The 16,279-nt window shown below is 39.3% G+C and overlaps 1 protein-coding gene across 9 annotated transcripts in view; it reads right to left on the reverse strand.

Moving 5' to 3' along the window:
* Ezh2 (enhancer of zeste 2 polycomb repressive complex 2 subunit) overlaps positions 1–16,279 on the reverse strand; it is a 35,848-nt gene that overhangs the window by 8,248 nt on the left and 11,321 nt on the right. For 5 of the 9 annotated variants that reach the window (XM_085683726.2, XM_085683721.2, XM_085683724.2 and 2 more), the window contains exons 3-9: positions 12,184–12,300; positions 8,427–8,547; positions 7,539–7,679; positions 5,762–5,867; positions 5,024–5,202; positions 1,847–1,938; positions 171–411 (exon numbers count right to left, since the gene is read on the reverse strand). In XM_085683726.2, the coding sequence (XP_085539852.1) occupies positions 171–411; positions 1,847–1,938; positions 5,024–5,202; positions 5,762–5,867; positions 7,539–7,679; positions 8,427–8,547; positions 12,184–12,300 (997 nt within the window). The remainder of the gene's footprint in view (positions 1–170; positions 412–1,846; positions 1,939–5,023; positions 5,203–5,761; positions 5,868–7,538; positions 7,680–8,426; positions 8,548–12,183; positions 12,301–16,279) is intronic. The other 4 variants (XM_085683727.2, XM_085683723.2, XM_085683725.2 and 1 more) reach the window with 1 other exon arrangement.

Genomic DNA, 16,279 nt, shown 5'->3' on the forward strand with positions numbered 1-16,279 from the left:
CTGCTCTTACAGAGAGGACCTAAATTTGGTTCCCAGCACTCACGTCAGGTGGCTCACAGTTGCCTGTAACTCCAGCCATCTGTACCTACCTACACGCATTCGGTGATCTTAACTCTCAGAAAGTTCAACTTTCAAAGCAACAGCAAACCCACGGATCCCACGTATCTCACCAGAGGAGCTAGACGTTTCGTCTTTCTTCTCCTCTTCTTCTTTATCATTGTTCTCTCCCCCAGTCTCAGTCCCCGCTTCCCTGTCGCTGTCCGTATCCTTTGACTCCAGCACACTGATGGTGGGGGTGCTGGGTCTGCTACTGTTATTTGGGAGTCTTCCTCGTCTGCGGCCCCCTGGGCGTTTGGGTGGTGTCTTTATTCTCTCAGCAGTCAGGGCAGCAGCAAACTCCTTAGCTCCCTCCTGCAAAATGAAAAATGGAGGAAGCATCAGGGTAAAGTTCTAAACCTTAATTTTGGTGGAACAGAATAAGACATGGCATAATAAGACAAGTTGGTCACGAGTCTATCATGGTATCCATTACCAGAGTCATTTGTATATCAACATACCCAACTTTTCGTCTGCTTTTGATAGTTCCAAGATTTCAGAAACATAAAAATAGGTTCAATATTTTGTTCTAATGATGCAAAATCAGGCAAGGCAGTTCTACATGATGAATTTATAAAATACATTAAAAGTTAAAATATAAAAGTATTTTGCGTAATAAGGTTTTTTTTTCTACATAAACATACAAAACACTTAAAAGAGAATCTCACACACTAAAGTGTGTCAAGTCAGACTTCCTATTTCAAAGCTTAAAATAATACATACCTCTTTAAAAGTATTATTTAAAGTATACAAGGACACAAAACATACACATGCATGACTTAGTCACTTCCGGTCTTACTATTAAAACATCCAATATTTTTTCCTGTGAAGGATGCAAAGTCACAGGAAGACATGAAAGAACTTTTAGGAACAAGAGAAGGGGACATTTTGCATTCTGAAGTATCACAATCCAATCTCAGAAAGTATAAAACAATGGTAAGAGTATGGTTTGTAAAAGAGACCACAGAAACATTTTAGATGAGCCAATAAAGTTCTGCCTTATAAAGAATATAAAACAGTGCTCAAGAATTCCTTTTTGTAATTTTTATTTATTTATTTTTTAAATGGAAATAGAAGGGAAAAGTTTGAAAGGAGCCAACAGTTTTATACTTCACTCTACAAAAACCAAATTGCTTAAAAATAGGATACCTTCTGTAGGTGCCATTCATTGAATCTTCTGTCCAAAATCCAACAGGCAATATATACCCACTTAGTTCCTAGGTAGGAGTGGCTTGGTTCAAAGAGGGGAAATGGTAAAAAATAAGATAGTACCCGTAAAAAACAACTTTCCTGCCTCATATTTTCCTAGTCCCTTACTCCTAATCTCTATAACTTAAAAAAAAAAAAGAAAGAAAACCTGTGGGATCTATGGTACAGCTCAAACTACAAGTGACCTAAAACATTCACAGATGGGATACGTCCATGCGAAAGGCTTAGGAACATCTGCACACGATTACTGGGCTTCTGGTGTCTTAAGTGGGCTATCTATGCCTCATACGCTCATAAACTTTGTAGAGAGTCCTTGATCCTAAAGACCGAGAAACATTGCTGAAGAAGTAACACAGATAACAAAGAGTAATACAAGATTAATAGACTACACTGTGCAGTGCACAGCTCTGAGAGAAACGAGGGTGAGAACACTGCCTGTCATGTGGCCATGTAAGTATGGATCCAGACAGCATTAGCACTGCTTCACCTCCTCCACCACGTTCTTAAGAGCCCTCCAGAGAAAGAAAGCACTAGATCTCACCAGATGCTGGTAACACTGTGGTCCGCAAGGCTTGTTGTCCAGAGCTGTCTCTGTGTTCTTCCGCTTGTACGTATTGGGTGTTGCATGGAAGGCTGTAAAATAAACACAAAGGATCTGAATGTGGCTATTAAGTTTACTTTTTCATTTCCCCAGACAGATCCACTGGAAAAATCTACCAATATCTTCCAAGTATGTAGTTTATACAACTCCCTCCACCTACCACAGGTATACACCGTTCTTCCTCCAACCTCCAAGAAAGTTAAAATACAAGACAAACTCTGGAATGTTTCATAATTTTTATTTTCCCCTTGCAAGTATGATTGATGGGCATAAACTATGACTACAAACATTTACTTGAGTATTTAGTATCTCCAACAAGTAAAAATATTGTAAAAAGAAACCATTATTTCCTAATTTTATAAAAAATATCCTGGCATCTACAATTTCCTCTGTGCAGGGAGGGTTTTTTGCAGGGGGATGAGATAGGAGGGTCGCATCTTCCCAAGCTGGCTTTAAACTCAGGGCAATCTTCCTGCCTCGCCTCCTGAGTACTAGAATTACAAACGTTTATCACCATGCTGAGCTCCGACATGATTGCTTAATTTCTAGAGGAAGGTCAGTTTCCTGGGCATGGGGCAGAAAATGGCTGTACTTGCTATGGATCTAGAGAGATGCCCCCGAGGGCAGATTCGGTTCCAGGGAGTGCGCACCAGCTGTTCTGGCACAAGATGGAAAACACCATAACTATTCAAAATCACCAAGATGAAAATGATCGTAGTTTGGCTAAAAAAGTGATATTAACGGAACCACGTGGGATTTTTGGCTGTTTTTTCTTTGGTGGTGGTAGCGTTTGTAAAGACCTTTCCCACAAAGGCTCTGCTCTATCTTCTCCCCTTAAATATCAGGGATGCAATCCAGGTCCTTGCTAGGCAAGGCTCAACCACTGAGCTAAGTTCCCAAGTTGTTCCAAAAAAACAAACCTTTTTAATGGTAGCTGGATTTTTTGTTGTGTTGGTTTAGTTTTGACCAAAGCTGTGCTAGATAGCCTAGGCAAAGAAATCTTGCTTCTGCCTCAATAATGCTCAGATTATAGCGCTAATGTGTTGTGAATTTGTTTTAGCTCAAAATAAGTTCTTCTTAAAATACACTTAAAGGGACTGGCAAGATGGCCCACCAGGTGTAAGGGCGTTTATCACCAAGTTTGATGACCTGAGTTCAATTCCTAGACTCCACACAATAGGAGAGAACCAACTTCAACAAATTGACTTCCACATTCACACAAGGCACATATGTGCCAAAAAGTATGCTTACATGCAAAAGCAATCACTCAACCAATGCTGTGAATAGGAGAGAGCCTAATACTACTATTTTGCCAAGTGGAGAAAGTATTAACTCAACTTCTAGTAACATCACTATAAACCTAAGTCAATGCATTTCTTAACTATCACTCCAGAAGCTTCTATTTGCAGTAGATGTGATTAACACAGAGACCCACAACTGGCCAGGATGCCAAGAATATGAGACTGAAGAATGTTCAGACCTAAATGGGACATCTCCATCACACCCCCTTCCTCCAGGCTCAGGGAGAGCTGAGGGAAAAGCGCAGACTTAGTTTAGAGCCAGAGGCAGTGGATGCCTTCAAAGTGTTATTATTTTGTGTTTTGGAATGTAACTTTACTTCAAGTTTACTGACTGACAGATCCAAGTAAGGCGCTCACTCACTGTCTAACAGATAGAGGGAAATTCCCAGGTACGGACACTACCAAAGCATCACTTCAGATGAGGGGCACAGTCAACACGAGACGGGGCTATAAGTGGAGAAACCTTCAAGTGTTCTAATTTAAGATTAAAATACCATAATCTCTCTCTCTCTCTCTCTCTCTCTCTCTCTCTCTCTCTCTCTCTCTCTCACACACACACACACACACACACACACACTCTTTAATATTTCCAGGCCAAAATTTGTATTACAACAAATTATAAATGGAAAGACGCAACAAATAAAAACAGATAAAGTAAAAAAAATTGTAAAATAGGTGAGAAAGATATAGCTGTAAGTGTCACCACAGGCCAGGTGCGGTGGCTCGTACCCTTAAATCTTAGTACTCAGGAGGCAGAGGCAGGTGGGTCTCTGTGAATTCAAGGCCAGCCTTGTCTATACAATGAAACCTTGTCTCAAAAAAATAAAAAAGGTATGTTCATGTACTCAAAAGAGCAAATTAATACAGGGCTATTTAGTATAGGAGAAAGCAACTTCCCAGAGTCAATGGCTCCTAAAGCTATGACCACGGAATAAGGACAACGAACTGCAATAGAAAAGCTATTTATTAACTAGACAAAGTGCTGGTAAAGTGCAAACATTTTCAAATGTGTGCTTAAAACTAACTGACACTTTTTATACTCTGCAAGTTTCAAGAATAGGGATATGACATGTGCCCAGCCAGGGGCAAGGCCCTGGTTCAATCCCTAAACTACAGAAAACAAACCAACCCACATATTAGCCTGGAGGGAATTCCAATTTTAGTGGAATGTGGTGGTATGCTCTGGGAATTCTAGCACTCAGAAGGCTGAGGCAAGAGGTTCGAGAAATCAGCAGTTCAGGCTAGCTTCTGCCACTACTGAGTGTAAGACCCTGTCAACAAAGGCAAATTCTAGTTACCTGGAAATTTTACTAGATACCTCATTCCCTAGAAATGTCAAGGGGAAAGTAAGTTTTCATACTGACACTAAGAATACTTTATGTTTTGCTTTGTATTGAAATGCAAGTACTTATGAAACAATTACTCAGCGGATCAAAAAGAAATAAAATATTTTAACATTAGGCAAGAACTTATTTATATAAATGCCTTTTCAGCCAATTTGCTACTTAGTAAAACTTGTTCAGAAATATCAGCGATATTTCTCTGAGCTATGAGTTCTTCACTATCAGAACTTCACTAGAAAATAGCCTTGTGAAGAGTCACTGACCTGTATGCCAAGTTAATGGGAAGCAATAACTGGAATTAAATGTGTACAAAATATGCCAGAGGAATCCTTTATCAAGGTAAAAGTAACAATTCAAGAATGTAACATATTCTCAACCTTTCCTACAAGATACACTGGCCATCCTAGTGCGGTAAGTGACAGCACTGGCTTTAAGAAATATTTCAACAACAAAGATAGAAAATGAAAACGTACAATAATTACACTTACGATGTAGGAAGCAGTCATACTTAAAACACCGCCGACAGAAAAGGGTATGAAATGAATGTAAGCTCTGCTCCCTCTGAACAGACTTAGCATTTGGTCCATCGATGTTTGGGGTGCATTCAGGAGGCAGAGCACCCGGGAGCTGCTGCTCAGTGAGTTCTTTATATCTGACATTAAAGAAACAAGCGAAACATGTAAGTAAGAGAAACAAAAAGAAAAATCACTTTTTAAAAATAAAATTTCAAAAAGGTTTCCATGCGTTTGATTTTTTTTATGTTTACCTTAGCTAAAACACAATAAGAAAATATGTAACCCATAACAGTCTTTACTTATACAAAAAACCAGTCATAGTATTGTGCATGGCAAAGCAAGAATCAAACTCATTAATACAATTCAGGCACATCACAGAAGAGGGTATTATATTAGTCTCAATTAAATATAACAATCTCTGCCAGTGCCCAGAAATCGTTTGCTACAATATACTAGTGCAAAGAGTACATAAACACTCATTTGTACTTATCTCTATACAATAAATATTTTATAACACACAGTACAAGAATGGGGTGTAGGGTGTGTGTGTGAGAGATTGGGTTTGAAATAGCATGTGAGCTGTGAACTATGAAATGCCTCATCAGACACAGTGATTCCATTTAATATAAACCCAGATGATGAATTACATGCAAGATTGCCCTTTTTTTATTTTATTTTTTTTTAGATCTTACTTACTTTTCTTTAAGTTCTTCCGCTGTGCCCTTATCTGGAAACATTGAGGAAATAGCTTCAAAAATTTTATCAGCAGGGAACTTCCGAGGCGGGCAGTGCTCTTTGTTATCTAAACAGTGAGGTGTGATGAGGGAGGTGAAAGAAACAAGGTTTTAGCATTTTCTCTGCATCACAGTATCTCAACAAAACTATCAACTTTGGTTCATTTTGGGGGAGGCTGGGGAAGAAGACAAAGACTCTTACTATGTAGCTCTAGTTGGCCTGCAACAAAGTAGAACAGGCTGACTTCAAACTTTTGATGATTGTTTTATTATCTTCAGCGTGTGCACCATGTGCATATGTGAAGGTTGGGACAATTTCTGAGAGCTCAAGTCACCGGGGTTTACTCAGCAAGCACTCTTACCTGGTGATCCATCTCACCAGCCCACTTCTCTATTCTAGTGTCTCTAGCTACAACTGGCTGGGGTTTTTATTTTGTTTTGTGAGGGAGGTTTGCCTAGTGTAGCCCAAGATGAAGTAAAACTCACTACATAGCTGAGGGTGACCTTGAACTTCTGACTCTCCTGCCTTCACTCTCAAGTGCTGAGATTACAGGCATGTGCCAATAAGCTCTATCACTTCCTTCTAATGGAAAAGCCTGTGGAATATTTGATGGACAAACATAAAATTCATCTTAAGAACCCTGGAAGACAGAACCCTCAGATTTTGATTATTTGTAACTAACAGTTTTGTGTCAGAGATGATCAGTAATCTCACTAATCCTCTTTCAGATCTGCCAGCGCATGCAGAACTTTGCGCTCATCCAGTTGATCCTTAAGGCGTGTTTCTCTTACAAAGAATCCATGCCTTTTGAAATCGCACTTCTCCCCTAAATTCTACTATGCTTTTAATCCTAGGCTTGTTGAGTAGGGGGCAGTGTTCTGGGCTCCTGCCATAGGACAAACAATCCTTAACAAGTGTGCAGGCAATAGTACAGCTCTGGAGTCAGACCTAGGTCACCACCTTGGAGCGCAGGGCTCCACTTCCCACTATTGCAATCTTCAGTAAGTTCCTTAGCTTTTAGCCTCTCTAAACCCATTTCCAGTATATAATGGATCTGATAACAATACCTGCATTATAGAGCTGTGGAAGGGTAAGTGAGCTGGTGAATACGAAGTCAACATACAACGCACATAATATATGATGTTATTATAAAGACGGTTATGATAATTAATCAACAAAGTCCAAAAGGATTATATTCCTTTGCCTGGCAAAGGAAATAAAGAAGCTCAAGTGGAGAATGAAATGTTGCAGAGAATATATTTGATATACTACATATAACATTTAACAAAGTCAGCAATAGTGGCGCACACCTTTAATCCCAGCACTTGGCAGACAGAAGCAGACAAATCTCTGTGAGTTCAAGGCCAGCCTGGGCTACAAGAGCTAGTTCCAGGACAGGCTCCAAAGCTACAGAGAAACCCTGTCTCAAAAAACAAAAATAATAGCAATGACATTTAACAAAAGAAAGGGGGGCTACATTCTACCCACACATGGGGTGTTTTATACATTTATTTACATGAATGTGTATGGCTATTAGGTGCCACAGTGCATAGTCATGTGAAGATATGAGGGCAGCTTAGGAGACTCAGTGCTTTTCTTCCACAGTGCAGGTTCCCAGGGATCAAACTCAATTCAGCTTGATGGTGAGCACCTTTACCCACTGAACTGCCCACTAGCTCCACACAGTTATCTTAAAGAATGATGAAAGGCCCATACAAAAACTAGTACTAAAACATACCGTCTCGACTATCCTCTAGGTCTTTCTGTTTCTCTTCTCTTTCATCAGGGTCGTCTCCGTCATCATCGTCGTCGTCATCATTGTACTGACCAAGAGCATTTACCAACTCCACAAAAATTTCATCATTTATAAATCCACATTCTAAGGGTCAGTAAGAAAGAGAGGGAAAGTGTAACGGACACAAGATTATGTGTGTGTTTCCCAATCTGGAAGAACAGTCATCACTATCAGCACAGCACTGTAACATGGGGCAGGTAAGGCAGTCAAGAGCATTTCACAGCCAGCAAGAAAACAGCATCTACTGCTTTCTCAGGGATCACCCCGACCCAGACGTCCAGACCTGTGGCTTTAGCCTTCTCCCAACCTGTGCCACTGACTGGCCACTTCAAACCTTATTTTCCACTATAATATGATCATATCTCCCTTCTCATAGATATCAAGGGAGCCTCCTGCACACAGAAACCTGAATTCTGGATTCTGATGACTCACTCAATTTCAGGAGCTATGGCAGCCCTGACAAAAGGCATTTTGAGCAAGGAAGCTTTTTCAGAAAAAAGCTTCAGGCACACATACCATAAATAGAACCTTAAACCTAATTAATTTTACTACTTAAAGCTTACCAAATACACACACTCCATTCCTATAAAATCTACATGTTGTTGCTGCTACAGTTCATAACCAGTTACTGGTGGTTACCAAGAAGCAAATAAGATCTTCCAATGGAAAAACAAAAGAAACACTAAAAATGTAGTCTGTAAGCCCAGGCTAGCCCTTGATAGTCAAGCACAAAAATTTTATTACAAAATTTTTTTTGTAAACCCTATGCTTAAGAAACCAAGCATTTCAAGTCTTTAGCAAGGCCTCCAAGAGAATATACATATAGCTCACCTCTGTCTCCATGAACTTTTCCATCATAATTTTTTATTAGTTCTTCAATGAAAGTGCCATCCTGATCTAGCACTTCATCTCCCATATAAGGAATGTTATGTAAAACAGTTTCATCCTCCACCTAAAATTAAAAAAAAAAATTAAAACCAGGTGTATTCTAATTATTGAAATATTTTTAAAACTCATTGCAAGGGCCAGAGAGATGGCTCAGCAGGTAAAGACGCTAGCTGCCAAACCTGACAACCAGAGTTCACTCCACAAACTCATGTGATAGGTGAACTAACTCCCAACAAGCTGTTCTCTGACCTCCACACATTTGCCATGCTACCCAGATACAGACACATATACATGTGTGTACACACACAAACACACACACACACACAAATATAGCTCATTAAATGGGAGACACTTGTTCAGCATGCTGAAAACCAAGCTCAATTCCCAGTACCACATACAAAAGTCAATGAATAATTAAGAACAGTATTAAGAGCACCTGTCTTTACCCAGATCTTTAGAACAAACTCTTAATTATTATAACTGTATTTAATCTCACATGTAATCTTCCCTTTAAGAGCTGGGCGGTGGTGGCGCACGTCTTTAAACTCAGCACTCAGGGAGACAGAGGCAGGCGGATCTCGGTGAGTTCGAGGTTAGCCTGGCCTACAGAGTAAATTCCAGGACAGCCAGAGCTACACAGAGAATTCCTGTCTTGAAAAATCAAAGGGGTGGGGTGGGTGGCAGAGAATCTCTAAGAAAGAAAACTGCTGCAGGTTACATGAGACAGCATGATTAATAAAAAACAGAGACAGATACCTGGGTTCAACCTAAAGGTCAGAAAAGCAAAATAGTCAGCCACTGGCTCTTACTTCTACCTCAGTTTGAAATAGCGAGCCTGCCTCCAGGAATTTTAGCATGAGACTGTGTCTGAGAGCTGTCTCCTTCTGTTTTATAATCTTCTCTAGTGCTGGAATTAAAAGTGTGCACCACTACCACCTGGTTTCTATGGCAAGCTAGTGTGGCTACTGAGATTAGATGTGTGCCACCACTGCCTGGTCTGTAAGGCCGACTAGTGTAGCAGTTTTATGATCTTCAGGCAAGCTTTATTTATTAAAATACAAATGAAATATCACTGTAATTGCAAGTTTAAGACATTCTTATTGCATATTGAAATGGAAGGCATCTATACTAAAACCGATGAATGTGACTTATCAAAATAAACTATAATCATCAAAAAAGTAAGGAGTTATTGACTTCATTTGATGATCTAGGAAGTAAGGTATTCAATACATAAAATTCTAAGCAATACTGCGGTAGTCTGAATGAGAACTATCCTCCATAGATTCATATATTTGGACACTTGGTCCCCAGTTGGTAGTGATGTTACAAGGTTAAGGAGGTGCAGCCTTACTTGAAGCAGCACGTCACTGGGTACAGGCTTTTCAGATTCCATAGCCTTACTTCACTTCTAGTTCTTTCTCTCCCTCTCTGCCCACCTCGTCTCTGCTTTCTAATTCAGTTGAGGTTACGATCTCTCAGTTTCTTGCTCTGGCCACCACGCCTCTGCCTGCCATGGTGGAGTCTTACCACTGCTGGAAACATAAGCCCAAATAAGCCCTTCCTTCTATAAGTTGCTTGGGAATTGGTGATTTATCACAGCAACAAGAAAATAACTGATACAGATATGAAACAGAGTATCAAGGATCCTGTTATAAAGTTTATGCCAAAATGGTTTATGCTTGTAAAATCAGAATATTCTACAGTGACAGAAAATATTTTCAATACTTTGATGAATGAGACGTACGTCAAAGTTGATAGTGCTAATAAACAGGATGGGTAAGTTACATCAAATTCTAACAGACAGCTGGGAAGGGCCAAGAAAAGTGTGGAGGAGACTAGAATAGTTGAGAACACAAAGGACAAAAGCCAACAATAGTAGAAGAAAAGTTTCAAAAATTACAGCAACTATATACGACTGGATGGTTCTGAAGCATGTATAAAGAAACTAAGTTACAGCAGGCCCGTACAAGCCTTGAACAAGTAATTAAATTTTGAGTTTCAGAAAATTAACTCTGAAAAACAGGACAAACTGGCTAAGATTCACTCAAGGTCACGGGAAATATTTTAAGAATTAAATGTTATAAGCCTAGGACCAGACTGTGACAACAGTCAATAGGAAAGAACACACTAGAAAAGACCATGAGAGACATAGGTGACCATCAGGCAACTAAGAAACAGGAGGATACATTTTTTTCAAATGATCACTAGATAACAAACTTTGAGTTCATTATAAGTTTAGATAAAGAAGGAAATGAAAATTGAGACAAAAGCAAAGTCTGAAGTACAAAAGGAAAATGTAGAGATTAATGTATTTGTTCAGGCTCAAGCATATCTGCACACTCTCTTTTTCTCTCTCAGGTCCACGAATATCTGCACACTCTCTCTTTCTCTCTCAGGTCCACGAATATCTGCACTCTCTCTCTCTCAGGCTCAAGCATATCTGCGCTCATCTCAAGTTTCATTTCATTTTGCATGTACAACTCCCATCTAAACTGAGTCTATTTCTTTGAAAGTAAGTCAAAATTAAATATTTGTCCACTTTATCTTCTCAGTGGTAGCCATCTAACCTTTGTTCCCTAAAGTATATGTTAGCCATAACAGCCACCTAATTTGTTTTGGTCATTGACCAAAGCCCAAAAATGATCTAAACTATCCTCTGGCAATTTTAAACATTAGATTCTTTCACAATCCCAATCTGAAAATATGAAGCCTCCTTTAAGGTACCAAAATGATTCTCAAATGCAGTATTTTTCAGTAAAGCCTTAAATGCAAACATTTATTCAACATCACAAGAGTAACTTTAGCTGACACCGTCAGAGCGGAAGAAAAGTCACTAACTACAAATGTCTGCTGTTCAAACAACAGCAAGACAAAAACCTTCCAGGAAGCAATTCTGTACAGCGAGTCTCTAACTTCATCAAGAAATTCTCTCAGCATTTCATTCCACACATCAAATGAGTAAAGTTAAGGTGCTTTTATTGTGTGTGTGTGTGTGTGTGTGTGTGTGTGTGTGTGTGTGTGTCTGCATGCATGCGTGCAGCATTCATATGAGGACATGATGACTATGTGTATGTTGAGGCCAATAGCCAACTTTGCCTGTTGTTCTTCAAGAGCACACACTCTGAGTTATTCTAGACTTTAGACTACAGATTACTGATTAGGCTTGCCTGGCTGGCCAGCCAAGGAGCCTGTCTCCACCTCCCCAGTGTTAGTATTACAAGTCAAGCCTATACCAACATGTCTGACTTTCTTTAGTCAGACTGACTTTAATAATACAAGCCAAGAACACACTCTTCAATTTCTTTTGTTCTACTTTCCTTCACTCTATTTCCATTAAGAATTAAATATTAGCATTTTATTACCAAAGTTTGTACCGGTGTTCTTTGTTATGCAGACCAGGCTGGCCTCAAACTAACATAAAGGGATGCCACTATCTCTGAACTTTTCCTTAAACTGTTTGACGACAAGCTCTCAGTTAACAAAATGGAAAGTCAGGATGAGGTCACAGAACACTGCACTTTTAAAGAATAAGAACTATAAACTCCATCTTTTCATGTGTCTACTTTTTAAAAAAATCACTCCAAGTGATATCATTTTGGTAGCTTTAAAAATTATTTTATCTTTATCACCATGACAAAAATTAACATGTCTCTTATTTAAGTACATTACCAAACAGATAGAAGCTATATTACTTACATACCATAAAATTCTGCTGCAGGGGTGACCAAGAGTACATTATGGGCACCGACGCGACTGCATTCAGGGTCTTTAGTGGGATGACTTGTGCTGGGAAATCCAAGTCACTGGTCACTGAGCACTAAAATAAAACACAATAAAATTTCCTCTTAAAAATAAAAAGATCACCCTTAAGCTACAGCCATCATACTGTGAACAGATGCTGAATTCTTACGTAGCTTGGGACAGGATTTTTACCTAAGATGGAAAGGCTCAGAAAATCCAAAAAGAATTTTCTTTTTTCTCAAGGTGAAAACATCTTTAGAATTTGCAAGTTTTAAATCCCTCCAGCCTTTCTCATACTTACCATTAACAGTTAGGATCAAGAACAATTTTCATATTAGTCTCAGAAATCTAATCTGCTGCTGCAAACTTTCTCTAAAAACTTGAACTTATACTAAATTATGACCACCCAACCATATAGAATACAGTGTGATATATATACCAACTGTGTACTTAAATCATAAGATTAAGAATGTTACATTGAACTTTTTGTTTTTTGAGATAGGGTCTTATTATTGAACTCAATGTGTAGACCAGGCTAGCCTTGAACTCACAAAGATTGACCTGCCTCTGCCTCTTGGAATACTAGACCCAGGCACATTAACCTTTTTTTTTTTTGATTTGCATACTATATCTTTTTAGTGTTTGGTTTTTGAGATTGTCACATTATAAAGATCAGGCTGTCCTCAAATTCACAGTCCTCCTTCCTCAGCTGAGAATGCTAGGATCATAGGCAGACATCACCATGTGTGTCTAACCTTTCTTACCTTTTATCTTCCTTTCTGTAAAATGTCATTCTTTATATTATCAAATAATACATTAAGAGTAACAGATTTAAGTTTCAATTGCTAAACATATATTCTAATCATTTTTTAAAATCTCTAACTGTTCTTATGAAAAGCACTACATTGAGCACAGTAATTGTCTCCCCATAGTTCTTATTATAACACTTATAAGATCTACTTATTCTAAGTCCTGCTTTGCAGTGAGAAGTACAGGTAAAGAAAAGACAAGTAGTTTGCCCAAGATCATACATACAGGTGTGACATAAACACAAGTCTGACGGTGGTAATACTGCTCTGACCTGCTACATGCTGCCATGATACTTCACCTGGATAATGCTTACACCTTCTGGTCCCTTGAAATGCCATTTTATATCATCTATGATGATAATGATTTAATGTTAGATTTCTGAGGCAGCGTAAAAAGACAGAATTTGATAGACAGACAGACAGACAGACAGACAGATAGACAGAACTGATTATTATTCCACACAGAGAGGGATAGCTTCTCTTCTGAGGGGTCTGTCAGGGACAATTATAGGTGTGGGGCGGCTTGCGTGAGGGAAATTGTAGCCATGCTCTCCCCTTCCTGAGACTGTCTGCCCAAGGCCAGACAGACTAGCAACTGTAATCTCACGGGAATCCTGTTTCAGCACTGAGGCTCTCTGTCAGATTTCATAGCACACCATTTCTCCTGTATCAGAGAAAAAACTGCCAATTAAATTGTGATGGAATGCTTTCTTATCACAGTGACTTTAATAAGTATGTTCCTTTAAAACTGTTAAAATTTTTGTAACTTTGATTCTAACACATGGTACAAGTCTGTGTTCTAATAACCATATTACTTTCTATCCTGGTGAGGACTCCATCTTTTCTTAGAATTCTGTTCTCAAATGTCAAGTCCCCAAAGCCATCATAAAACACCCTACATATGTACTGATGATCTATAACTAACAAAAATAGAACAGAATAAAAGGGATCCGTATCAGTCACATATATACAGAGTCACAGTCTGAGTTTTATATAGTGTGTTTCCAAGTCAGCAAGATCAGAAATGGATGACACACAGGCCATGAGCCCTCAGATCTACAGAGCTACTGGGTTGCTCTGACTATCACAGTGCTCACTGCCAAAGATGATCTTTTCCTGACAGAAATGAAAGAAACACAGCACAGTTCCGAAGAACTACAACAGTGTTGTCTACTAACACGCTTTCCAAAAAGGCAAAGGCAAAAATAACAGTACAAGAAGCTCAAAGTCAAGTAAATAAAGTGGGAATGACTTGCTAATGCTCTCTTCCCGCTAAATGGCTTCACATACAGATCTTTGTCCCTCCATTCACCAAATCAAAAACAACAGTTAGTAGTAAAATTTATTGAGCACATACTATATTCCAGCCACTGTGCTAAGTAAATGCTTATATACATGATCATAAAAAGCTTTCATTATGACTTTATGATAAAATTTTAGTATCACAATCCAGGGGCCAGAAGTCAAATCTTCCTAAACAGAAAGTAAATTTAGAAGGCAGGATTAAAAGCTAAATCTAACTGCAACATCCAAGAACTTCTTTAATTTACCGTACTCTAGTTCTTGCTGCCAGAAGCTGCCAGGGAAAACTCATGACAACAGCCTAGGGTGTCTGCTGCAGGGAGCAGACAGCCCAGGTCACACAGCATCCTTCAGTCTCCACCTCTGACTCTACTAACACAGCTTCCTTTCCTTCACCCTAATCAGGTAAATTTAGGTATGGAAGTGGTTATAATTTTATTCAATAAAACATCACAGACTATCCAATAATCATAAATATGTAACAATTTTTACTTCTTAAAAAAGTAATTTATGTTTGTTTTATATTTGGTGGTGATAAACTAATTCTGAGGCTTTAATTCTACACAGCCGCGCTTTTAAAGCTTAAAGAGACAGGTTAGCTCTCCAGCTCTGACTTACCTGTTTTAGCTTGTGAGTCCAAGCTCACACATAGAGAGTTAAATATTCTTTTCAGCCTCTAGATGGGGAATAACAGCTTTGCAGAAAACTCTCTGGATATACTAAATAAATGAAAGCTAGGTAGATCATAAACAGAACTCACAGAAGCAGAGAAAACAGGAAGGCATGGGCTATAGCATATTACCACACCTCCATGCCATATCTCTGCCACATTACAGGCACCCATCACTTCAGTTCTGTGTCATCCATAAGCCCTCAAGGGATGAAACATAAGCTCTGTAAGGGGGAAAGTACCTGAGGGAAAAAGAATGGTTTTCCCTCTCTGCCTCAAAATAATGCTCAGCACAGTATCTCAAACAAGTTTATGGAATCACAGACTGCGCTTGCTGACTGTCCTAACAGAAAGCTCAGTTCAGAGCCCTGAGAACACCTGTGGAGAATAGACCTGAACTCTGTGGGTCTCCCCCCAGAGAGACCCCTCGGGGTCCTCCCCACCCTTAGCCGCTGACCACGCTATACACATACCCGTCTCCCTTAGGAAATGATCCCGAAATGCCACAGCATTTCCAAGTAAAACAAGTAAGGAAGTGTTACATGTGGACTTACAGGAAAATTACACAAAACTGCCAGTTACTTAGCAACTTTACCTTCTTTGAATGTTTCACGCTCAACACTTTAAATACTTATCATTTAGCAGGCCAAAAACTGTTCCAAGTCTCCGTAACATTTTTACCGGTTCAGTTGTGTCTCTAGGAGGCCTACTTTAGCAATTTGAGTTTCTAATTCTAGTTCCAATTTCGGGATCACACAGGACATTACAGACGATTTGCCAGCAATGGTGAAGACAGAAAACTAGTTATAAAGGCACCACATTTTCAGAGAAACACAGCTCACTGCTAAGTCACAAGGCTCCTCTAAGCTTGGAGACTCACATCAACCAGCTGGTACAATAGGCAACTGTGTGGCTGGAGAGGGAAGTCAAGCCAAAAATAGTAGTTGTAGGAGTACACAACCAAACTGAGACTCTTGGCAGAAGAGTGGTTCCAAGTAAAAACTGTGTTATGAAAAATCATAGAGGGAGTGCAGGTGAATGGCCTGCTGGGAAGGGAAAAAAATTAACACATCCTACTATGTGCCAGGCAGAGACTTTACTGAAGCTGACATTAAAATTCATCACTACCCTATGAGTAAATAGTCCCCATTTTAGGTAGGACACCCCAAAGGACAAAAACAGCTACACCCATCACGCCTCTGAGTGACCTTTAGCCTGAGGTCAGTTAAGACCAGTCTCAAAAAAGTACATGGGAGTTATACCGACAGCTACCA

Source organism: Myodes glareolus, chromosome 25 (genome assembly GCF_982192425.1).
Source record: "Myodes glareolus chromosome 25, mMyoGla1.1, whole genome shotgun sequence".
NCBI lineage: Eukaryota > Metazoa > Chordata > Mammalia > Rodentia > Cricetidae > Myodes > Myodes glareolus.